Source organism: Balearica regulorum, chromosome 11 (assembly GCF_011004875.1).
Source record: "Balearica regulorum gibbericeps isolate bBalReg1 chromosome 11, bBalReg1.pri, whole genome shotgun sequence".
Lineage (NCBI taxonomy): Eukaryota > Metazoa > Chordata > Aves > Gruiformes > Gruidae > Balearica > Balearica regulorum.
The window spans coordinates 12519703-12545653 of record NC_046194.1 but is presented as its reverse complement, the minus strand read 5'-3'; the positions used below and the strand labels follow the sequence as shown (position 1 = coordinate 12545653).

The window sequence follows — 25951 nt, the reverse complement described above, 5'->3', positions numbered from 1 at the left end:
TCACCAAACCTTCCCAAATCCCTTCTCTTTCTTACCATATTTACTTAAGGCAAAATCTTAACTTAGGCCCTTTTGTTGATTCCTTTAACCTCTCTCTAGGTATGCACAAGGTCACCCACTACCACAGTGTCAGAGATACAAGCGTTAATGCACTATCTCTATGAAGTCTCAGAGAAGTGTTGTGATCATGGATTGCATGGGAAAGGGAGTCTGAGGGCATGCTTATATTACAACAAGATTTCTGGTTTTAAGTACTCCGTAATTTACAACAGATTATGCTGCCATAGGCTTCTGCTGACCCATGACAGGAAAAGATGATGTTTTCAGAAAGGCCATCTTTCCATTGTTTGCTGGCACTAATCTGGTATGCCACACAACTGCCTTCTGCACACCTACAAGCCATGGGACAGTGCTGGTGCCCGTATCCCACCTCACACTGGAGGGAAGGGATGCCATCCAGAGGGACCTTGACAGGCTGGAGAGTCTGACATGAAGTTCAACAAGGCCAAGTGCAAGATCCTGCATGTAGGTCAGGGCAATCCCAAGCACAAATACAGGCTGGGCAGAGAATGGGTTGAGCGCAGCCCTGAGAAGGACTTGGGGTTGTTGGTTGATGAGAAGATCAACATGACCCAACAATGTGCACTACTCACAGCCCAGAAAGCCAACCATATCCTGGGCTGCACTGAAAGAAGTGTGAGCAGCAGGTTGAGGGAGGTGATTCTCCCCCTGTACTCTGCTCTTCTGAGACTCTACCTGCAGCACTGTGTTCACCTCTGGGGTCCCCAGCATAAGAAGGACGTGGAGCTGTTGGAGTGAGACCAGAGGAGGGCCACGAAGATGATCAGAGGACTGCAGCACCTCTCCTGTGAGGACAGGCTGAGAGAGTTGGGGTTGTTCAGCCTGGAGAAGCCTCCAGGGAGACCTTACAGCAGCCTTCCAGTACCTGAAGGGCCCTACAGGAAAGCTGGAGAGGGACTGTTTACAAGGGCATGCAGTGATAGGACAAGGGGGAATAGCTTTAAGCTGAGGGTGGACAGATTTAGATTAGATACAAAGAAAAAAATCTTCATTATGAAGGTGGTGAGGCACTGGAACAGGTTGCCCAGGGAAGCTGTGGATGCCCCATCCCTGGAAGTGTTCAAGGCCAGGTTGGATGGGGCTTTGGGCAACCTGTCCAGTGGAGTATATCCCTGCCCCTGCCAGGGGGGGGCTGGAACTAGATGATCTTTAAGGTCTCTTCCAACCCAAACTGTTCTATGATTCTACCCTTACTGCCTTACAGCATGAGTTGCCAGTGCCCTCCTGCATACACATATGGACATATCTAATATACAGCTACTAAAGCTCAAAAATGTTTTTAATAATCACTTTGTAGTTAATTAAACATGCAACAACTAGTCTATTAGATTAAATTAAATTTGAGTGAGACATTTGAACAGTGACTAGTGAAGATACCAGTTTATAAAGCTCTCAGAAGGATGGGGGAAGAAAACTGGATTATGCCAATGGAAAGGTCGTGCTGGAAGACCAGTGATGCTTCCTAAACCTTTTCAAATGGGTTTCACAGCCTCTGCATGTTTCCTCAGAGAATTGTCACCTTGTAGTGGCTTTCCTACCTCTTGCTTGCTGAGAGCTGCTCACTTCAAGTGGTTAAAACTGAATAGGCTCTCTAGCAGGAGCAACCTTGGTAATGGAAAAATGTAATTTCTCCAAAGCATTCCCAGAACTCTTCACTCTTCTGTACTTTTTTTCTTATATTTAAAATGAAACATCCTCTTCACCTTGCCAAGAGTTTTACCAGATACCAATCCGGTCAGACTCTACCCAAGCAGGAGAGGTTCTGCAGCCCTCAACATAGACACTGACTAGTAGACATTATGGGGGGAAAAAAGCTGGAGGAATGTGGAATTAAATCACTTAAGGGGTTTAGTAGCCCATTGGAATTAGGCACTTTAGAAAACACCTCTGGGTATCAATTTCAGCTCACTCAATGCTAAGTCTGTGGGAGACTTTGGGCACTTTCACCTACGCCTCATTTTTTCTTACCTATAAAAATAAGACACTGATACTAACTTGCCTCCATGCTCCAGTTTGGGATCCCCACATCTCTAGGCAAGTGCTAAGTGTGTAATGAACAGAAATTACTTTCCCTGGGAAAAAAAAATAAATAGAGCTTCTAATTCCCTGTTGCAGTCAAGACCACCAATGCAGTTTGGGCCTGCATAGGTAGGAAATCATGTTATGAATGAAGCACTATTTACTACTTTACATGGCAGAATATAATGCTGTATATACAGCTCTGAGCACTGAAACCATGAGACTCAGCTACAATATCAAGGCACACAGTGCTTTAATGACACTGTTTTACCTTAGAGAAGGAAGGTTTGGTATTCCAGGTTCCAAAAACTGCCACAAAGATGTCTTTTCCCAGGAGGCAGCCAGAGGCAAACAAATCCTTTATATAATGTAAGATGACTAACACGTCCTGGGCAGAACAATCGCCTCAACTAGGCTGGCACAGATTCGCTTGACCAAAAGGTTAGAATGGTCTTTATTTCCTGTAGAAATCAGAGTTTGATCATGTAGGAAGGATAACTGGGACTAAGCAGATAAAATGGTGAAATGCAGAAGAGCAGAACATATTTCTGGCAATAGGGTTCAGTTAGGTCAAGGGCGATCTCCTAAGGGTAGAGGATGGCAGTCTTGTGGTTTGAAAAACAAGGGCTACTTTTCAACAAGCCCAAGCAAACTGGATGCAAACTATTGCACTTGAAAACCCGAAGACCTCTGCACACAGAGACCCAGTTCTATATCTGGGGTGACAGCTTCTATGTACGAATATTCTGCATAGTTGTATTTTTGGCCTCTACGTTGATAAACTCGGTAAGATTGACCTATCATTAGAGAAAAGGGTTAGCAATTAACTCTCTCAACTATGGTGTGAACAGAGCACTGTATAGTCATGCTGGAACAACCAAAAAGTACAGGAGTATCAACTGATCTGTTCTAGGAAATAATTTTTACTGTCAAGGGTACTGACCAGACAGTGTATCATCATGGATTTAGTCTAACTCTGCCTCCATCCATGGGTTAGTCTGCCCTTGGTTATGCCAGGGTAAAGCCAAGGGAACCAGTCCAGGCTGACACCAGCAGCAGTGCACACGATATGGCCCATACTATCATTCTTCCACTTTAGCAATCCAAGTCTTGGCTGCAGGATCATAAACCTGATGGATGGGTGCAGTTTAGTTAACTGACAATAGCATTCAAAATGCAGCTGTATGAAACACTCGTGATTCTGCTGAACAAGTCAAGCTTATTACAGGATGCATGAAGAAAAAAGAGATTTCAGCAGACTGTGGAGGTCCACAAGCAAGCAGACTTTGACTTCACAGCCAACTGGATGGTGGAGAACAAGCTGCAGTCTCTGTCCATGCTGAGTGAGTGCTCTCTGCAGTACCAGGACCAACAGTCCTGGAGCCAAGGAGGTCTATTTGCAGAGCTGGCTGAAAGTTATTGGCAGGGAGCCCATGTGATCTTGGTAAATAAAGCATCCAGATAATAAAAATACCCAAAGGCACTGTTTAATTTTTCTGAGGGTTCTGATACAGCCAGTAATATTGAGAGGGAACAGAAATGTTGTAGACAGGAACAGGAGCACAGGGCAAAGCCATCCTTCCAGAAGAATGAAGCACAAGGCACCTGGTAGGTCTGATGGCTTACAGCCTGTACAGCTAAATACCTGACAGTCATTTATGGAGGGAACAGCTGAAAAGGAGGAGGCTTTGTGTTCAGAAATTTGACTGGGACTCAGGAAAACTAAGTTCAGACAGGAACTTGTGTATTGTAAAGCTTCAAGCCCCCTTGAACCTTAGCTGCAAATTCTTGATGGATAAAAAGGTCAATACTTTGTGTGTCTGTGACCTTGGAATGCATCAAAGGGAATGGACAGGGAGATACAAGCCACAGGCTGCCTTCCCCCGAAGTGTCACTGAAGGTAAAGGAGATGATACTCTGGTAGCAGGTTGCTGCAGTGGAAAAGGGAGATGAGGTCCAATCTGTAAGCAGTGAGTACAGTTTGGGTTTGCTTCCCTCTTCGCTAGAGCCTCAGACAGGAGCTCAGTGCACCCTGCAAAGAGTGGGCAAAGGATGTATAAAAAGACATACTCCAGTGTGGTGACCAACTGCACCCTGGCACAGATAGTAGGATGCCAGTTGTGCACACCTTGCAAGCAGTGATGTGGAAGGGGCCAGTGGATCTTGCCTTTTACTCCCTCCTCTGCCATTTTTCTGGCTGGAGCTGGCCTGAGACTCTGCTTGTGTCAGGGCAACAGGGACTCCCTCCCCAAAATGATCCCTTCTGTCTGACTAGAGGACCTTTCTGGATCTCCAAACAGCTCAGCAGATGCTCTTCCTTTTACCATCCCTTTTCCTTGTTTGTTCATTTTTCTCTGTAGCCTAGCAACTCAGCACAGACTCAGAATATTAACAGCTCCTGTCCCCACACACGATCTTCTCCAGAGGCCTGAAAAATGTGATAGCAGAAAGGCTGAGAGGGGTAGGAGCAAACTGTAGAGAGCCTCTACCAGCATTCAGAAACAGCAAAGCTATTCAGCCGTCGTATCTGCCACCTTCACTTAACATGTACATAACATATAGAGCTATATATAGCCCCATTTATTTACATATTCAAATAGCAACACGACACGCATGCACTCATATTTGGATCTAGGTTCTATATTGAGGTGCTGGCACTCTTGCGCACATACACTCTCTATTGCTAGATGCTTTAAACGTATATATGACAGGATGTCAGAAGGTCAGATTCTCAAGATCTAATTTGGTTTTCAATCAAACCAGATGAAGCTTTCACTTGTGTAATACTCTCAAATGCTGCAGCAATGCTATTGAAACAGGTGGTAGTTTGGAACATTTCTCTCAAACACAGACAGCTTTTATATATATATATATATAAAAAAATATATATATAAAGGCTGTGGGAGTTCTGCCTGTGTAAAAAACTGAATAAAAACTTAAGCAGGGGAAAAAAAACCAAACATTTTCACCCTGGGCAAAGTTTTATGCAGGAGCAATTCTAACTACTACAGGAATGCTGGGGTGCAAGCTGAAGTGGTTCATACCACCACCACACAACACTGACATGTTCAGATCTAAAGATAACTTGGCTGATAAAGGAACAGATGGAGTACTGCAATACATAGCACTGTTCAGCTGAAAGCGTGCTGCGAACTACATAGCCATGGACTCTCATCCTCTCCAACATGACTTCTCCTTGGCGTTGGGTGGAGTCACCTACAAAATGCAAAGTGAACCTCTTCAGTAAGAGCACAGAAATGTTCTCATTTGGGAAATTGCCTAGCGAGAAAAACATGTGAACTCTGTTCTCACTACTGGAGCAGGGCTGACTCAGCCCTCCTGAGGCTTGAACTTGTGATACTGGAGGACTTGCAGAGCTGCTCCTTAGGGATAACAGCATCATGAAAAGACACACAGAGGGGAATCACTTGCAACAAAAGCATTGCCACCACATTTTATTCATGCTGCAAAACCCAAGGTCTAGGCTAGGAATCAGCCAGTCTACCCAACAGCTTTCCATAACCAAGAATTTCCAGTTATGTAGACAAAGAGCTTTCTGCAAACTCTTCCATTCAAATATCATGTAAATGCTACAAGATTCCTAGGAAGAAACAAGCATGGTAGAACAGAAAGCCTCAGAGGCAGAGTGCCATTCTCTAGTCCAGCAGTTCACAGTCTTTCTTCAAATGAGAGCTTGTTTCAGCAAGGTTTCCACAGTTCACCATCTACTGATCTATGTACATGGCAAAATCATGCAATTCAGCCAACAAAAATGTTTAATTCAAGAACATCATTAATGTTCAAAACATCAGAGCCCTTCAGCACAAAGGAGACCCCTTTGTAGGGGAAGTGATAAAGCTGTCCCCTCTCACATGAGGACACCTCCAGGCAGTATAGTAGCAGGGGCCTGGCAGGACTGCTGCTTTACCTGGCCGTTCTTTGCTACAGTAAGTCCTTGAGACCTCTCAGAAGGAATTCCTGGTGCTTTGTGCAGATCCTAGCTTTCAGCTGGCCGTGGCATTTGAAGAGACTGTATGGTGATCTTTGGGTTGTTACATAGCAACTTGACTCTAAGATGTGATGAGTTTACTGGGCTGTCTCTGCAGTCGAGCAACACCAGGACCAAGGGCATAGGGAGAATGTTGTCATGGGAATGGGATAATCTGTGAAATATTACGGAAGACAGATAAGATTTTTCCTTTCTATCAGCTGCCATAAATGCAGTAAATATTGACATATGAGTCACATTGACCTGTTTTCTAGTTTTTAAGCCAGGACAATCTCTTTGCAACCAATTTCAGAACCAATGAAGAGGGAGTACTTCAAGCCCCTTCACAAGTTTGCTTTATCCTTAAATATTTTGTGCAAGAACCCTACCCTCTTGTGGAAGCATCTGTCTTTCAGGTAGAAAGGGGACCACCATTTGTTTAAACTTAAGCATCCACTCATCCCCTACCATCAAATGCGGAGCCCCCCTGAGGCCAGATGCTTTATTTGTCCTCATGCACTTCCCTAGTTCAAGGGATTTTTCAGCACAATCAGTGGACTTTCTGTTAAAGAAAAGCATAATGTGCTGTGAGAAGATATCCATATCTGATTCTTAACTTTTTAGACTGTATCAGTGCTGGTGAAAGTCACCCAGAGCCTCAGTAGTCACAGGATGTCACCACTGCAAGGATAGACAAAGTAAACTCAAATCTAGCAATGGCAGATAAGATGGGTCCCTGACATCTGCTTTGTTGCAAAGATGTTTCTAGGAGTCAGTAGATTTCTACTGTTACCACCTATCTAGATGAGACACAGAGCAGGCAGTTGTATCTCCTGCCTGCAAAGGAGACCAGTTCAAAGCTTTTATGTTTAGAGTAGTTTGGAGGTTGCTCTCCACCCCGCTACAACCATCTCTTATTTCTCTAAACATCCCTCCAGCAGAAGGAAAAAGCATCAAGATGCTGTTGCTTTCCTTCAGCTAGCCAAGTGGTTGTATGTTTATGCACAAGCTACTCCCTATTGCTGGAGAAGCAGAGAAGTGAGAAGGCCACCACAGTGACTATATGTAACTGATGGCAGTGTGCACAGGAGACTGCACACAACCATTGTGCAGGACTGCCATTTGCATACCCTGGTAACTCTCCCCTTCAGGAAAATGCTGTTTCACATGTACAGAACTGCCACTGTTTGATTCCCAAGCAAACAGCCATCCAATGCATTGAATGAAGCCCTGCACACCAGGACTTGAAGTGAAAATAGCTGCATGACTTAAGTTGTACTGAAGCAAAGACACTTGCTATCTCAGCTGCACATTTGCAATACTTCAATTAAATCACAGCACGCAGAAGCCCCTATTGTGTGAAAAAAGCACATAACACCTACCTGTCCATGCCAGCACAGAGCCTGGGGATATCTGACCCTAAGTCAGAGCTGCACCATTCTTATCATGCCACACTGGTAGAATCTGGTCCTTCTCCAGCACCAAGGATCCCCACAGCATCCTCTACTACCTGCAACACTACCATCCCAGGAGCCTACAGCAATCCAACAGGACTACAGCCCCTGCAGTGCCATTGCAGCACAACATCATTCGTTCAGCACCAAAGCTGCTTCTTAGTTTTACCATATTTTGGCAGTCTTCAATATTCACTAGCCTTAAATACCAAGATGTAATGTATACGCACATACTCTGTTCAGATATCGGTGTCACAGGGCTGGAGGCTACAGGGAAACATTTACAGCACTGGAGTGTCATGTCATACTTGTATCTCATAGCATATAACTCCAGAAACCTCTGACGGTAGGATTTAAATGCTTTAACCTTTGCTTTTTTAAACCTTTGGATACCCAGGGATATAGAATAGACTGAGTGGGAAATATCTGTATGTCATTTCTCCATTGAAAAGAGATGGCAACGAAATGCAACACTTTCAGTTAAGAATAAAAAAAAATGCTGTTATATTTGAAGAGAATATATGGTAGTATAAGGTACAGTATAGTAGTAGAAACCTCATCTTAAAAATCTTGTTTTTTAAAGCTCGAGACATCTATATCAATGGAAAATCCTCTTCAGGGGCATATTGCAGCAAAGTTGTTTCTGTCCATTATTGCAGGCATGCAGAGGGTTTGCTGACAGTCCTCAAAGGCTACTGCCAAAGCTGCCTCAACCCCAAGGAAACCAAGGTTTTGCATACACAATTTGACGGGCAGAACAGTTTGAGAATGGATTGGACATCATGCATCCAGAGCAGCAATCCCACATGGATATACATTTTCCTACCTTCCCCTTTGCTGAAAGAGCCCAAAGGTCAAGAGCTCTGACCAGAACGTACAGCCTAAGACGCTGCTGTGTTGTGTACCAAATAAAGCCTCCTGTATAGAGCCTAGCCATCCACACTGCCTTCTTTCATCAGCTATGCCCAGCATACAGCAGTCAAGCACATATATTACTGTGCATGGGTTACACTGAGATTGAGATTCAACTAGTCAATGCATATTCATGTTCCGGTGAAAACAGAGCTGCAAAGCCTGATCAGGACAGATTCCTCTACAAAGGCTATTTCAAGCATGCCTAATATATGGAAAATTTGACATAGTGAGAAGAGTGATGCCTTACTAATGATGGCATAACAGGTTGTAGGAAGAACTGTCCTGGTCAAGAACAACCTCACACACAACCTGATCTACTTTCTTTTGGGTTAAAAGCCAATTTATAACCCTTGCAGCTCATCACTGTCTTGGGACATGCATCTCTCTTGAACAGGGAAAATGTCTTTGCCAAACAAGACAGCGTGTTTTTCAAGTAAGCTTGGGGAAGTTGGGAAATAACAGACATGGTGCTTCCTTCCATAACCCCCAAGAGATCCAGTGTAGTATGCCAGCAATGTGACAATAGGTGATACAGGAGTAGGGAGCAGGAGGAAATGAATCAAAGCATCAAGGTCAGCTTTGCCAAGCATCCTGCACCAACCTCTAACCTACCTGCACTGCAGCCTGTCCCCCAGCAAAAGGTATTGCCAATCCCACAGGCATTGTTCCTTTAACAAATAGTCCCACAAACATTTCTATTTGGAAGCCTTATTTCTTAACACCAGCCCTCTACAACAATCCTCTTGTAACTTTTCAACTCATCACTAGGTTTATAAAACTTTAAAGCTAGTGCTATAACAAACTGAAACAATGTTATTGCAGATGTAGGAGAGCATCTTGGGATGAATAAATTATAGGAGCCACAAAGAAATCACAACTATAACTACTGGATGCTCCAAGCTGTCTACGGTGTGCAGATACACAGGAGGAAGCAGGTTTAGAACTGCACAGATCATAGGGCAGGAAAATTGAAGCGTTATGAAGGGTAACCATTCCTTATTTCAAATGCATACAAAACTTCTTGTTTTCCTCATTGAAATAGTTCATTAATGCTTGAAGGGAGTCTGAACTGTCTGGTACTAGAAAAATATGTCTGCAAAGATTACCTAGAGAGAGAGAGAAGGCTACAGTTGGAAATATTAGCCTCTAGTCCCACCTTGCAGCAAGTACAATATACTCTGAACATGCTAGTCCTCAGCTGTCTGTTGAAAGGACATGCAGGAGTGGGAGAAGACTTCCAGCTCCTTCTGAAGCCATCAGTACTGGATACCATCAGAACTGGATCCATCAGAGCAGATTGGTTGAACCACACCATTAAGCTAATAGTGACTTTGGGCAGCATTCAGGCCATGTACCACAAGGACAGAAACCTGCGTGCTGCTTCAGCTGCAGAGTGACTTGAGCTCCATGCTGTCAGTGCTCTTCATTCTCCTGGGTCAGAAGTATTGCTAGACTCCTCAGTAACTTGGGCACCATACTAAGAGGTCTGAAAATAGCACTAGCCAAGTATTACTATACACCAACACACATCTATATATACCTGCATGTTGTTCCATGTTTACTGCAATTCAACCACCTGTAGCAAAATGGCATTTACCAGATAAGTTATCTAGCCAATTTCCTTTAATGAGAACTAGGAGATACCATCCTTCCATTCTTTGCAGATCATCTGAGCTACTGAACATCATTACAAAGACGTTTCTCCTTTCAGCCTGCCTTTAAACACCCAACTTGCAAATTTGTATAGGATATGAACAGACTCCAGCTAGGCCTTTCATCTTCATGGATCAGGACTTCCCAGAGGGTCTGCCAGTCAAATGTGCCCTCCCCAGTACCTATTTGGCCTGGCCCCTGGCAACCTTTCTCAGGCATTTCAATTGATGTCACTGATCTTCGGTCAGAAAATAATCCTTCTAATCACTGACAAGAACAGAGGCTGCAGCTCAGTGTTGTTTAGCAGGGCTAAGAGGAGTACACAGTAATAAAGCATTACTCTAGCAAGCGAGCTTGAAAATACGGCTGACCACATGCAGGCAGCAGCTGCAATGAACAGTAAGGTGCCTTTTTTTTTTTAAATAAGGACTGTAGTTTTGGTCCCTCATCATTGGAAGATCATTACAAAGCCAGCACTGTACCTATGAACATCCTGCATCCTGGCATGATTCCATCTTCTGAGCTGTACCATGGCACAGCATCTGGGCATGGCCCTCAAGGAGGTGGAGATGCATTGGCTTTGTATATCAAGGCATCAGGAAACACATAGCATGTACAAGCAGCTGCAAAGCATTCTGTATATCAGTGCCTGGAACTTCCACCATAAAAACATAGCTGTGTTGCCTTTGCAGAGAGCTCTGTATCCTCCAGGATTGAAAATGTCACCACATTGTCATTTTAGGAATACAGTTCCCATGGGACTGAAGGCAAGGAGTGGTCCTTAGATCATGGGTGGAGCTGTATTCCTCCACAGCACTGCATCCAGTGGGACTCCCATGGAAAACACCTTTTTGAGTCACGCAATGGCTAGTCACTGATAGCACTTGTTCCCTGCCATCACACAGCCAGCAGACACCAAGAGACCCAGGGAAAGGCATAGGAGAGCTGGGGGCTCTCCTCAGCCTCCCCAGCCCCAGCACCAGGGCCATTATTCCTGAAAGTATGTCTGAGGATTAATTAATTATCCTACAAGGGGTAGTAAGTAATAACACTCCTTGTGGAACAATAGAAGCTATTTGGTTGCCATGACAACACAGCTTCACTTGTGTGCCTTTAATTTATTCATTGTACAGTCGCTTTCCCAATCACACATGATGCCAAAAAACGTCCTATTTTTCTTGCCAGTGTCCATGTCCAGAGCAGAGGTAACATACAACCCTTTCCCTGGGGCATCTGTCACACAGAAGAATGATGCACATAAAATCCCTTCAGCTTGGAAACTTACATCACATGACAACTCTTCCACTCCCTAAATTTTTGCTCTTTAAGATGATTCTGATTTTTTAACCCCTTTTTTAAGCTGCCTCACTATGGTGCTTTATAGATCTTGATCCTGAGTAGGTTTGCACATATCGCCACCTTGTCCCCCATTCTGCCGCCACCCCAACATATTTAGGAAGGATGCGCAGGAGATTATGCTTGTCAAGTCAAACAGAGAGCCAGGAAGGTACATGCCCAGAAGGTACATGCCTTCACAGTATCAACAGGAGCATGGCATGAACAGACTGATTACAGCCATCACAACCATCAAAACACTCAATGTTCATCAATAGTGCTGTCCAAATTCTGCAAGATCCAGAGCAGCATGTGGATGAAGGTCCATGCCAGGAAACGTGATCTCCAATGCACCCCACAGAGATATTATGGTTGCTGTTTCTCCCCAGACCCAAGCATACAGGGGGGCTGTCCTGTGGCAGAGGAAAGCAGATGTTTACTGGAGATGGGAGAGCATTGCATTCACGTGGCAAGGGTTGAAAAATGTTGCTTAGAGAATGGCTACTAGCCTAGGACACAGCATGCCTAGCCACAGCTACTCATAAAGCACTTGATCAGCCTTTATAGTCCATGGACAGACCTCTAGCAGGAGGTTAATCCTGAACCAGCCTCTGCAGTGCTCAGGTACAGGTAAGATGTGAATCAAATCCTTCACTTGCTCCCAGTTATGTTTGTGCAAGCTGGGGTCTTAAGCTACAGGTCCAGACTCCAAATTGTCCATGCTGAGCAAGGAAGGTGACAGCTGGTTCACCCCATAGGAAAATTCAGGTCCAAGTTGAGACCGGGGAAGGAGATGACTCAAAGTTGAGCTCTGCCCGGACAGGCAAGATAGATGGAACTCGGTTAAGCCATCTGGCTCTTCTAAGTTGAGCCTAACCTCAAGCACAGCTACCCAATGCAATGGGGCCATAGGTCTGTACCTGAATTTCCAACTCTATACACTGTCCAATGTCACTGTTACTAGACTGAGGTGTAACATGCCATGCAGATAATTAAGGTAATAGTGGAATGATAGCAGAGAGTCTACAAAAGAAACTGTTCCATATGAGAACCTGAAGGTTTGTGGTTGGCCCTTCAACCCGGGTCGTATAAACATGTGCATTCAGGATTTTCAAGCAGTTTGGAAACCAAAACGACCAGATAGTCTTGCCTCCCCACTATGCAACTGCAAAATAGCTGGTGAGCCAGAGAAACAGGGCAGAAGGGTCCAGAAACAGATAAATAGGACAGGAGCATTGGGAGAGCAAGGTTTTAATTGACTTGAATAGCAAGAGCTCTAAACTGGCCTAGGATTCTCCTGCATGGGTCAGCAACCAAGGAACAGGATGGCTGCTGCCAGGAGGTCCCCACCAGTCTTCCACTCCCTTCAGCATTTTGGAAAGGAGAGGATTTAGGAGGAAAAACCGCTGGGCAGAATGGAGGAAGGCAAGGTTAGGCAATCATCATTGTAATCCATGTCCTCTACTGGGTGCTAAGGGCTTCTGGGAGACAGATAGGATGTGTACCCAAACCATGACCAAAAATGATTAACGAACCATTGCTATCTGAGCAGATATATTATTTCTTCTCAGTGGTATGAAAACCTCCAGTCTATCAATGCCACCCAAAACCAGATCTCCATTAGATGCCTCCCTTTCCACTACAGATCTCCAAAGAAATGCCAAATTACCATGAGCAAATATGAAAAGCCACTGACTGTTTTTCATCTTGGCAGGCACAGGCTGACTGTAAAGCCACCACTGTCTTTGTGTCAACTGAAAAATACAATTTGCATCTACTCTTTTAAGGCATAAGCATTAATGGATCAGAGAGGTGGCTGTGCAACCAACATAGAAGTATAAAGGATGAGAATCTACTCTGAATAAGATGCCACCAGCTCCAGAGATGCTAGCAGAGATCCTCCGTCCACACGTTCAGATAACACCAGAGATACTTCAGTGTGCTGGTATTGACACTCACTAACCCTACTAGAATTTCCCCCACATTAGGAAGTGAACTACAGTCTTTCAGCATGTCCAACCACAAGTACCACCAGCAGGGGTAGGTGTGTATCACAGAGGTCCCACATGCCAGTCCTGTCTTGCAAGTGTTGTTTCAGTGAGTTCAGGATTGTTTCAGCCTGGGGCTGGGCTGAGGCTCTGAGGACAACTGACAGGCAGTCCCAGTGACACAGGCCCCTCAGTGAGTGGAAGGAGGAAAGCTCAGACTGAAAACAGTATGTTGAGAAACAAATTTGAAAAAAAACCAAACTCATTTCCTATGGCCCAGTTAAGCATTTGATTTTCTTTTTCATCACACTACATGTGGAGAAATCATCCTTGAATTCCTTATGCTCTAGTGAGGAAGAATCCTGTCTTAAGTCAGAGTTCCCATCACCTCTCAAAATTCTGTGTCCAAAGCAGAAGAAAAAAAATACCTCTTCGGTACCAGACAAATATCACTCTTCCTCCAACAACTTCCCAGCTGCAGGGAAGATCTGTAGTAGGAGGTGAAGGAAGCAGAGGTGTGACTACTTTGTTTTTCAGAAGTGCACCCTGAGATCTCAGGTGGCTTCAAGAAGCCATTGTCATGGAAGCACATCTCAACAGTTTATTAGGATTTTTTTTATTTCCAGACTTACCATGTTGACTTCAGAGATCTGGTCAATGCTGGAGATATGGATGCTCATTCCCACTGTGACAGGGTTACCTGAAACACAAATAGACTGTGTAAGGACCATATTCAAGCCCTCCTCCCTTATCTACTATTGAAGAATTGCCTAGAAATTCATGGGTATGATTTGAAGCAGCCTCACATTCCCCAAGTATCAAGGATTTCCACGTCACGTGCTTAAATGATTAGAGAAGAGTAGATTTCTCTAACTCCCAGCCTTACAGACTCACCCCTATGAGTAGGGCAGCCTAAGCTTGATTCTTTAATTCCTGGAAGTTAATTACCCCCTAGTTATACAATTATCTCTGGTTATTCCAAATAATGCCTTCAGAGACCATCAGTAGGCTCCCAGTGGGCTTGCATAAAGTGTTACTGATTGACCATACAAAGAACATAGTAATCAAGCCCATGCAACACATGGGCAGGAAAGATACTCCAGCTCACTCCTCCATCACTCCGTCTGCATTGAGTGCTCAGTCTGAAAACCCCAAGTGAATTTCAATACCCAAGATACCACACAAGTACAGGAACCAGATCTACGAAGTGAGAAAGCAACATTTTCAGAGCAGAGCAGCACTTTGATTAGAGAACAGATTCCCCATTTTACTATGGGCATCAGGGCACATGTCACCCCACATCCTCTTGCCTGCAGCCATGGAAGACATCTGTGCACAGGTTTGCTGGGAAATCCAGATATTCCCTTACCCAGTGACCACTGACTGCAGCATGGTTGTGAAGAAACACCACACAAGGGCAGTCACAGCCAGACTTATTGCCCTCTCTTGGCCAAGTGCAGCAAGAGCTGTATTACCCACAAACCTGTAGAGTCAGGGCAGACACCAGCCATTTCAGCCAGTTCTTCCAGATGTGTGGGCATCCCAGCTAGATCTAGTCTCATACCGAGCTCTACCTAAGCCCCTCTGACTAGCAGCTCCTACAGCCAGGCAACAGGACAGCCCTTTCAAGTGGGATTTAAAACAATTTGCAAAGAGGTACATATCCACTACCAAAACCAGTAAAACAAACTCCTATAGCTTGAGATGGGGTTTGTGAGTGCTACCCCTCTCCCGCCATCCCCACAGCCAGAGCACAAACCCAATCCCACTGCAATCAAAGCCCCTCTTCTCACACATGCAAAGTGGAAAATGATTCCTTGCAATACAGTACTAGAAAGGGAATGGCATGCAGTGATGCCACTCAAGGTATTAACTCTTCCATGGACTCATTAGTAGATCTAAGCACTGAAATATTTATAGATAATCATGAAATGGCTTAGAAAGTAATTAGGAGATTGGGGGAGAGGGGAGAACCACACAACTGGAAATGAAGTGATTTTTTAATTATGTGTTACCAGAAGTAAGGAAGTAGTGTCATTAGGGCTGTCTTGTGATTGGGTATACTGTTAACCAAGACCCTCTGCTGCAAATTAAGCAGCATTATCCTTTAATGGAATATGAACAACACTGAAAACATCAGAATCAACAACTGTAATTAGGCCCTGCTATGCAAATCTCCTTAAAGAGGCAGTGCTTTTCTCCAGCACTCCTGGCTTGCTGTCAGGGGTGCCAGAGGCAGGGCTGGTCAGGAGACCTTGCAGAGCCTCTGAAAATCCCTAACCAGGCGCACTCCTAGCCACATCTTTGCTGTACTGCTACAATCATCTTTCACAAGGGAATCAGGTGGGAAAATAACCAAGAGTCACTCTGGGGAGAGATTCTCCTGCATCCTCCCTTATGCCAGAGGCTGACAGTGGCACAGGAAAGCTTTTAAGAAAGTCTCTCTTTGGTAGTTTGTCTTTTTTTCTGAAATCAAGGCCTTGTGATAGAAACCATAGCAGGAGGAGGAAGTCACTGCTGCCCTGAGGATCTTACAGACTAATTGGTTACAGGAGGAAACACGGGGCCATGCGCAGGGCTGCAGCAGAGCTGGGGAGAAGCCAGCTCCTGACTCCTGAAGCCTTTCTGCCATGCAGTATTGTTTCCTCCAAGAGCTGCCCTACTGCCTGCTTTTCTTCCAGTCACCACAGGTACTTGTGTCACTGGTTATGTGTTCCCTCCTCCCTCAGTGCACAAATTGGTTCTTCCCCCCTGCTGCACAGGAGACCCACTGAAACCAGCAGGCTGGGTGGTTATAGCAGGGGAGCACTGACAGTGGTGATATACAAATATTTGTCAAATACAGTCTATCCAATCTAATCTATCTGTCTAGACATTTGTGCTGTGCTCATCACCATGGTATCTGAGCGCCTGAGGTCATGCAGTGACTCAGTGTCAGAGCCGTGGATAAGATCCAGACCTCCCGACTTCCAGTTCCAAGACGAACACTGGAGTGGAGATCAGCCTCACTGCTCCCCATCAGTCTGGGCTCAGCTGTACCCAGCTCCCATGCGCAGTCAGCAATGCTCCTCTTGGCCACTCTGGGCACTGCCAAGACCTCTACACCCCATCTATCACAGCAAAAGGGAGGCTCCACTACCTACCTGCAACCCCTGGGGTGCATGCCCATCAATCTACAGGCAGAAGCGTGTGATTGTCACACAAACACTCCAAGCATGAAGGTGTGCAAAGTCCTGCATTTACTGGACCTACTTTTAGCTTGATCACAGGGAAGCCATTTCACCTTCTCCATCCCTGCTGGGAAAACTGGCTTACAGTCTCCTCAGGACAGGCATGCAAAAACATATACAACCAACAGAAAAAGCATGCCCTACCTCTTACTGCAGCCCAACAAAAAAAACCAGACTGACTGGTGTCCAACATTCAGTAGTACACAAAGGGCATCAATTCTGCCAATGTTAACAGCTTCAGGCAAGAGGCATACAAAAGCAGGGTCTTTAAAATATGAGATAACATCATGTGTAAAGTTGTCTAAAAAGGCAGAACTCTGCATTTGGAGATCTGAGATGAGGCAAAAGAAGCAAACTTGATATTAAAGGTCTATGCTTTTATCAGTGCCTTGCCAATGGGTGCAAAAAACTAGACCTCCCCTTAAAGAAAAAGCTTATGCCTAGAAAAGATTTGTAGGCAAGATCACAAGTGAGGGAGTGTGAGAAATTCTGCCACTTTCACTAGTGAACAGCACCCTCACGCATCCCCGTTTCTCACCACCACTGCAGAAATCACCAACATCTTGTCCTGAAAGTAGTTTGATGCCTGTGAAAAGTGTACTTGGGAAGTTGGAAGCAGACAAAAGAGTTATAATAAAACCCGTCCTTTTTCTGCAAGCGATACTTGTCAAATATAAAAACAGTCAAAGTAGAGAACAAGTTGTGCTAATCTGCAATATTTTCCCAGTAACCAGTTATTACTTTCACATTTTATTTTATACTGCTTAAGAGCCCCAGAACCTAGAGTCATGTTGCTACATAAGAAATTCCTATGGCATGACTGCAGAGGAAAGGTCATGTTTCCAAGCCCACGTCTGCCTGCACTACAGCCAGAGGTGATGGTAGCCTGGATCAGGACATCTCTTCCAGATCTCAGCCTGGTATCTCAGCTGCAGAGAGCAGTGAAGACAATAGCACAAAATTCATTGTAATAGGTCTCCAGACAGTGCATGCTTACTTGTGCAACTGCCCTGCATTAACGTCCAAGCTGCTGTCTCTTCAATCCTGCCCAAGAAAGTTAGAATAAAGCAAGCTTGGGTTTCTCTGCCACCAGATCTCCAACTGCAATACGGACACAGCTGAAGAGAGTCAAAAACAGTGGGCAGATAAACAGAGCTTACATTATCATCCACTGAAGCCACACCATTTTTTATGAACTACAGCCAATGCTTTGAGGAGTCTGTTCATGCATTTCTGACCACGTGAACTTAGCAAGGCTGGCAGAGCCAAGGCTTGCAGTTGCTAAGGGACAGGCATCAGCCTCAAACCTACCCTTCAGCCTAAACTACAGGAACAAAGGCACTGACAGGGATCTTGGGGGCCCATATCTTTCATGAAGCAGACCAGAGTTTCTTTAAACCACTAGCGTCAGAAATTCCACAGCTCCCTTGGACAATCTTTTCCTGCCTTCGCTGCAGTGTAAATGTAATTTTGTCCCATCATTTCCCCCCAATGACAGTGAAAGAATAAATCAATCATCCTTCCTTAACAACAGCTTTTATGTACTGAGAAACCATGACATCCCTCTCCCTCCCCCCCGAATACTGTCTTGCCTAGATTAAATGCACCTGATTTCTTCAACCTCTCCTCAGAGGTCATGTTTTCTAATGCTCCAACAATTAGTGCTGCTCTCCTCTGGCCTTTTGCCACTTTGTCTACATCTCTATTTTAAAGCATGATATCTAGAAACCAGCCACTGAAGCAAAGATGACATGTCACCAGCACAGAGAAAAGAAAAAGCAACCTCCCACAGCATTCTCATAAAACCACAGAAGTCTCTCCAAACCCACTGCACCCATCCCGGGAGCTGCTCGCTTTGTGTAGGAGGTTAGACATGTTAAAGGGGCAGCCTAGCTCTTGCCATTAGGGTGCATCACGCATGCAGGAAAAGGGAGTACAGCACTGTCTCTTTTGGACAAGAGGAAAGATTATTCAAGACAGCTTTGTGCATGAGCCCCAGTGTTCCCTGCTTGCACCCTGCCTGTGGTATCACCAGTCTCTGAGATCCCTGCAGCAGCAGGAAAACTGCTTTAAGGTCTTCTGCTGAGTAAACAAAATTAAGAGGCTTCAGCCACTAAATCTACATATAGTACAGGTCTGTGCCTTACCCTGCAATGGTAAATACCCTCAGGCATAAGATTCTGTCCATGCAAAACCCTACTCCTCATCCCCAGCTCTCCAGAAGCTGGGGGACAGCAGTGGCAGCAGAGCCCAGGAACAGCAAGTCCCAGACAAGTTTGCTCTGCTCTGGTTGGCAGAACTGTTTCTGCAAATGCAGGGTGATAGAGGCAGGCATGACGATGGCAAAGTTTGCTGATATACGTGGCTACAGAACTGCAGTGCCTTACTTGCATTTTCAATGAACCCCACACCAAATAGGATCAGCAGTTAGGATATTCTCAGGCTTGCCAAAGGCATAACCAGTACACAGACTGTAATTTCACTCCCAGGACTACTTCCTTCAGTCTTATCCCCACTTGCCTGAACAAGGGAGCACTATTCACTATCTATCTACTAGCTCTTTCTGCAGAAAATGTTTTGCCCAAGCCACTGCCTCTGCTTTGTTCACAGCACTGAATCTCAGGGCACCTTGGCTTTATGTTTACAGCTTAAAACCACAACCTACATCCTTGCTAGATGCAGCAATGGGTTGGTTATACAAGGGCTCATATACATGGTTATTTAGGAGGCAAGAGCTCCCAGGTAATCAGAGGTGCAGAAGCCGGCACATTCGGCACGAAGCTTGTCACTAGCTGAGGAGCTGCTGCGGGGATGCAACCATATATGATCTCTTAAGAAATCCCACTCTGTCCCTCCCAAAACAGACACCCTTGAAAGACTTTCAGCTGATGGACTAATTAGTCCTGGGCCATAGTCTTTTAAACCCACCCAAAAGATAACTCAGAGGCCAGTCTACTGTCAGGATACTCATATTCACTGTAGAGGAGTCGATACTTACACCCCAGGACAGGGAGAATGAAAGTGCTCTTGGGTTTTCACCACGTAGGAGGATTGTAAGAGGAGTTCACAAATTGCTATCTGCATAATATCTGTGCTCACAGATCTCAAGACTGAGGCTCTGCTACAGCAGTTAATAGGAGAATGCCTAAAAGATGGCATCCCAGTAGGCTACACAAGCCAAATCACAAAGAGGTTTCCCAACACTAATTTTCCTGTTCCTTTGGGGTTTTTTTAGCTTAGGTACAGCATCAAGCACAAACTCAGTAAGTGTTAACGTTGCTTGAGGAGTGAGAAAAGTTGACCATGTATCATGAAAGCAGGAATGTTTTGGGAACCACTTTCATCCAGCATCTCTGATTTGCGGTGACATCTAGAGGCGCTGAGTTCAGCAGGGTCTCTTAAGAACCTACTTAAACTTTTCCAACAAAATCTAGGTTTAAATACCCATTAAACGCTCTCCAACCCTTTTTTCACTTTTTTTTTTTTTTAACTCTTATTTCCATGACCTATCCCCCACCCTCAGCTGATGCTGCATACTAAATTTGCCAGGCTCAGCACAATAGCCAGGAACATCAAACACATTGAGAGGCCGATATGAAAGGTCTCCCCCTACTCTTAGCAGGTCACTCCGTGACATCCATTGGATTTAGAAGAGCAAAGCATACTGTGACATTATGCTTTTGGCCACTGCTATACATTACTAGAAAGAGACATGGTCTCATGGCAAGTCAGCAAATATGACATTGCCTTCTTGTCTGTGCAGGAACAGGGAGTATGAGGGACTTGCTGCTGCTGAGGGATCTCCTCCACATGAAGCAAGCACGGTATTTTGGAGGTGAATGACAGGGTCCTGGTCTCCAGAAGATCTGGGGCTGTCAATGCCTGCTACTTCCCCATGGATTCATTATTCTGCAGCAACAGGTGTATCTACCACCACTAATTCTCATGGAGATTGCAGCTAGTCTCCAAGTAGGTCTGAGAGAAAACAGTTTCTTCTGCCTGACAGATTTCCTGCATTTTGCCATACTTCTTTAGGGAGTGCTTGGCACCGTTTAAGCTGCTGAGCCTATATGCAAAACAAGATTGTGCCTAACCTTGCTAGGCTTTCCCTCCATCCACATCAGACCAGACACAGTGTCATCCTGGGCAAGGAGGCTAATGAGGATTTCCAGCCTGTACCACTCTGGTCTCCTGGCAGCCTGGCTTTTCACTTCATCCAGTCAGATGACTGAGTTTGCACTTTTTATTTGAGAAGGGGCAATACTAGGGACTTCAAGAGAAATGAAACATTGGAGCAAGCTCTCACCAAGATGGTGATATCAAGGGCAGTACACGTTTCATGGAACATCTAAGGGAGGGTACAACCATAGCATAGCTCGTGAGCAGACTTTTGGAATATTCAAACACTAAACAAATCAAGGGCATCACTAAGAGACAGGCTTTCCTCCAAGCAAGCAATGAGGCCAATTCTTCAGCAAGGAGCCAAGACACAACACTTGCAGAGCAGGCAGAACTGACCACTCGAGTACTGCTATCCTGTGATGCTCGTTGCAAATGTGCAGATTAACCTTGATAATGGCAGCCACATTTCCAGCATGTTGTCAAATGAAGCTGTCCCTCTAGATCTGAATAGATACAGAGCATTTTCTCAAGCAAGTGGTGCCTGCTTGTGAGCCAGTGCTGAGGGATCCTTTTGGAGGAACAATGCTTTCCCAATGCAGATGTAGCACTCATTCTGTGACTATTCTAGGGAAAGCAGAGAGCTAAGGAGCACAATCTGTGAGGCACAGTGGATTATGTAATCTATCATCTCATAGGTATTTTTAATGGATTAGTAGGTATTAGAGTGGGATATTGCAAATATCCCATGGAAATTCGGAAGTGCGAGAGAACAATCAACTGGCTGCAAAAACAGCGTAAAGGTTGTCCCAGAGGTATTGGAGGATTACAGAGGAAGCTAAATCAAGGTTGATTTTAAAAGATGTTGGTAGACAGCTACCCAAGTTGAATAAAAAGATCTCAAATGTACAGGCTTAAAAATTGAACAAGAGAGTAGACAGCAACCCTTACAGCATCTGTACTGCTGGTAGATTCAGTTCAGCAAAGCACCTGTATACACACACAGGGCTTTCAGCATTAAGAAAAATCACTGACTACTCAGAACACCATCTGGTTTTTGGAGAGGCCTCGGTCAATATTCAGGAGACAGATTTTTAAAGCCGTTTCATCCTCAGTGGTGAGGATAGTCTTCCAAAGTCTTCTGTATGCGTATCTCTTGTCTGGGTGATGCACACTTGGTAAGGTTACAGAAAAGTGAGGGAAAAATTATCTCCCAGGTTTGTCAAACTGCATATTTGCTCTCATTTACAGACATACACAACTGCATCACCTTACCAGACCTGATCATTATCAGCCTGGCACCACCAGTGGGTCCCAAGCAATCAACTCTAAGAGCAACTTTACCAAGAGGACCAATTTCCAGCTACCATCTGTCCCTTGCAGTAGGCAACACCCAGCTCAAACAACAGCCTGTTTACTTTGCAAGGCTGCCACAGCCATCAGTTTCTTTGTCGGATCCAGATCTGACCATCAGGACATAAAGACAATGCCCTGACCTCCTGGTGCACTGTGCTGGTAGAGCAAGGATTGGTCACCTCCCCTCCCCTCCCCAGGACATTCCTCCCGGTGTCCTACAGGGCACCCACACAGATCCGCTCTGTGGCTTTGCAGTCTGCAGGGCACACACTTTGTGTTTTGTTTTTACATCCCTCTCTGCAGAGCAGGGCACTATGAAACATTGCATTTTCCTGCAGTTACACTGAGCTAACCCTGGGAAAAGCAGAGACACTGAGCATCCCAAGTACTCTCCACCAAGAGTAGTAGCAGGAGGGCAACAGGGCTTCCCAAGCAAGCATATATTGTAGACTGACAGCAGATCAACACAAGCCAGGCACTTTTTTTCCCCAGCAGCAATGTGAAGCATCAGACCCACACTGATCAGCCACCCCCATATTTCTCCACCTGAGAAGACTTCCCTCCTACCTCTATCAGGATCCTGGCAGGCAAGTGCATCTCCCCTGTGGGCCCTACCAGGGCAGCCATGGGGCACAGGTCTGCCTGCCTGCCTGGAAAGCTGTGGGGGACTTAGCAGTAGACCAACCCTTTTGCTTTTACTCAGGCCCTCAGAGCTCACATTTGCTCCATTTCCTCACAGCCAGCCTAGGCACTTGTCTACACTCCCAGAGCCACTGCTCCCTCAGCTCAGGCAGGCTCAGAAGCCTTTGGCACTCTGCTGCTCCTCATTTCCTATCCCACCACCTGTTGCCCTGCTTTTTGAGAAGGCACATCTTCAGAAAGGATTGCACACAGACACTAAGTAGTTTGAACCTCACAGGTAAATGTGCAAAAGGAAGTAGGGTATTTAATCATGCACCTACAGCTTTCCACCAGACCACACTTACCACAAGCCTCAATGCAGGCAACTGCCTGCTCCTGCCTCATCTCCAGCTCACCAGGTTATTCTCAGAGCAGACCCCCTCCCAGGGCTCCCTCTCAGCCTGGAAAACATTCTTTACAACCCAAAACATTGGATTCCTGCACAAGCTCCAGTACTACAAGGTCCACAAACGCACATATATTTTTAAGCAGAATTAGGGCTGAATCCCTAGTGCAAGGACCGCCAAAGCACCACTACAGTCCTTGCAGCAGCCTAGGAAAGAGGAAGGCAGCAAACTACCTGGGGAAACCAGAGCACTGTCCTCCTACCCACAGCAAAACAGCTCCCAATACCAGGGGTGATGCTATATGTGGGACATCCCATCCCAGTGCTTGCTGGATAATGGGGACTGACACAGGATCCAACCACCCAGCTCGCTCGCTCGCTCGCTCGCTCCCTCCCTCCCTCCCTCCCTCCTTCCACCCCCCTCAGGTGGGGCAGCCAGGGTGGCACACAGGTGAGGCCATTTAGCAATTTTTCCTGCATTCCAGCTGGCAGCTGTGGAAATTTCTCCCAGGTTGTCCATCAGTCTCTCGCACTTCTCATCTGCCCACTCAGGGCACAAAAGGCCTGACCCATCTTTTCAGTGCTGGGCTTTTTTGACACATTACCAATAAATGTCTGCTACGTGGAGAAGCCTCTCTCTTATGTGCACTAGAAATGTCATCCCCCAAACAACTGCAGACCTGGCCTGTATTTGAGTATGTGACCTGTCTGGGAAAACACTCTCACACATTACCAAATCCTGAGCCATCTAATCCCCTTAGCTGAAAATGAGCCGAACCAAATTAATTTAAATGGGTTAACACAAGCTTCTCTGTTCATATCAAATCCATTACTCTGTCTTGGAAATATTTGTAACAGCAACAAAATACTTGGACTTGTCTTTTTTATCAAAGTGACAGCAAGAAGGTGTTTTCCTTTTTCGCCCCTTGTTTTCAATTTTTAATGTTAATCACACCTGCTCATCACTGTTTATGGACTCTTGTCTTTAAGGGATACCATACCATCTAACTTCTGGATTGAATGCAGTTGGACATGCACAGCATGTGGGGAAAAAAGAAAATAAACACATGGCCAGGTCATGATATGCCAAACTTGCATAAATATTGAAATGGGGGATGGGACATCCAGGAGCATCAGGGCACAGCCCTGCTGTGGCCCCTTTGCCATACATCCATGAGATGATTTTTGGATGGTGCTGGACATGGTCCTTCATCCTCCAACAGCTCAAAGTCAATGACTGGGGTCTCCAAGGGAGAGAAGGTGACTCCATTCTTGTTAGTTCTGTCAAGTCCTTTGTGCAGATATACCCCTTTCCTGGTGCCCACCTTATCCTTCCAGCTAGAGCCTGCTATTAGGTCTTTTGTTAATGCTGACTTCAGAAGCCTCCCACCACCACCTCCCCATCCTGTGCACCTGGTCCTTTCCTTACCCTATGAAGGGCACATCGCCCTTTGGCTGAGCTTAGAGGTAGAGCTTTGGGGTTGCATGGTTCCCAAGGCTTATGCTCAGTGACAGTCAGGACAATTTACAGTGCAAGTATAGAAAAAAAGGAGTGAGTCAGGCCTGAAAATACCATGACATTCACATTAAAATAATGAGTCTAAGTTAGAAATCATGAGAAGCAAAGCACACACACAAACAAGCCTCCCCCTTTCCAAATGTTATACATGGGATTATATGTTTTCATCTCCCAGCTTCTGAGTCTCTTGTATGTGCCTTGTTCAGGTTGTTCTGCTTTTTCTCCACAGTCTCAAGACAGAGAAAAATCTTAGAAAATTCAGTGATGACTCAGAATTGCAAGAGTTTTGTAGGAAGAAGAATTCAAGTTTGTAAGTAAGTTGGTCAGTTTTGATAGATTGACCCCTGTGCTGGTGTTTCCATCATTTCAGTAATGATCAATTTGCAAGTGTCCTGGAAATTCAGCACAACAAATGTTGCCATGTTACGTTTTAACCCAGCACCTCTTATTAAGAGATGGAACTAACTAGAACTAACTGCCATTTATTCACCAAAATAATTGATTTCACTCAGGATGCATGGATGAGAGAATCTTGCAGAGCTTTTACATCTCCAGCAATTCATCAACATAATAATCACACGTTATTAACTTGAGTACTCATCAAATTTTTTTCTCTAGCTTCAAATACTAGCACAGAGCTAGTGTGCAGTAGGGAAGAAAAACATGTAGAGGAACTTCTGATGAATGTTCTATTTTTGCTATGAAAGGAGGATAAGAAGAAAAATTCAGCTCATAGCTTACCCTCTCCTTCACTTTCAAAAATTTCCTACCAGGCTGAGACCCTTCCCCAGAGGCCAGCAGACTGGGTTTTCCTGCAGACCTTCTCCCCATCTGAAGGAGGTTTCCTTCTCCAGGTGACAATGTCCTACCAGTAAGCCCCCACTCATAACCTGGGTGGCCTCCTCTCCTGGTGTGACAGCCTCTGATGTTACATCCAGAGCTTTGTCGCCTGCAATAGGGAGCCCCCTTCTTTATGCATTGCCTGTTGAACTGCCTGGAGCAGCCCCTGAACCTGGCCTTTCCCATGGCACAAGTCTCCCCCAACCTGGAGGAGTCATCTGCAGTGGTCTCACCAATGCAATGTTCTTAAAAGAAAGAAGCCTGCAGCTGGATTGTCCCACTGTGGCCAATGCATAAGAGAAGAGCAAGAACACCAAGAAGCTGCCTAGTAGCTGAGGAGATGTATTTGGAAAGATATCCTGATCAGAAAACCCATCCTGGTTCTGTGGCACTGCTGCCATTATGACCTGTGGAAGAGGAAGGGGCA

General features: G+C 45.3%; 1 protein-coding gene across 2 annotated transcripts in view; it reads right to left on the bottom strand.

Annotated features, from left to right (window-relative positions):
• The window catches only part of LOC104642399 (gamma-aminobutyric acid receptor subunit beta-4), a 77373-nt gene that overhangs the window by 35354 nt on the left and 16068 nt on the right, over window positions 1-25951 (bottom strand). For both annotated transcript variants that reach the window (XM_075763420.1, XM_075763419.1), the window contains exon 3: window positions 14066-14133. In XM_075763420.1, coding sequence (XP_075619535.1) covers window positions 14066-14133 — 68 coding nt within the window. The remainder of the gene's footprint in view (window positions 1-14065; window positions 14134-25951) is intronic.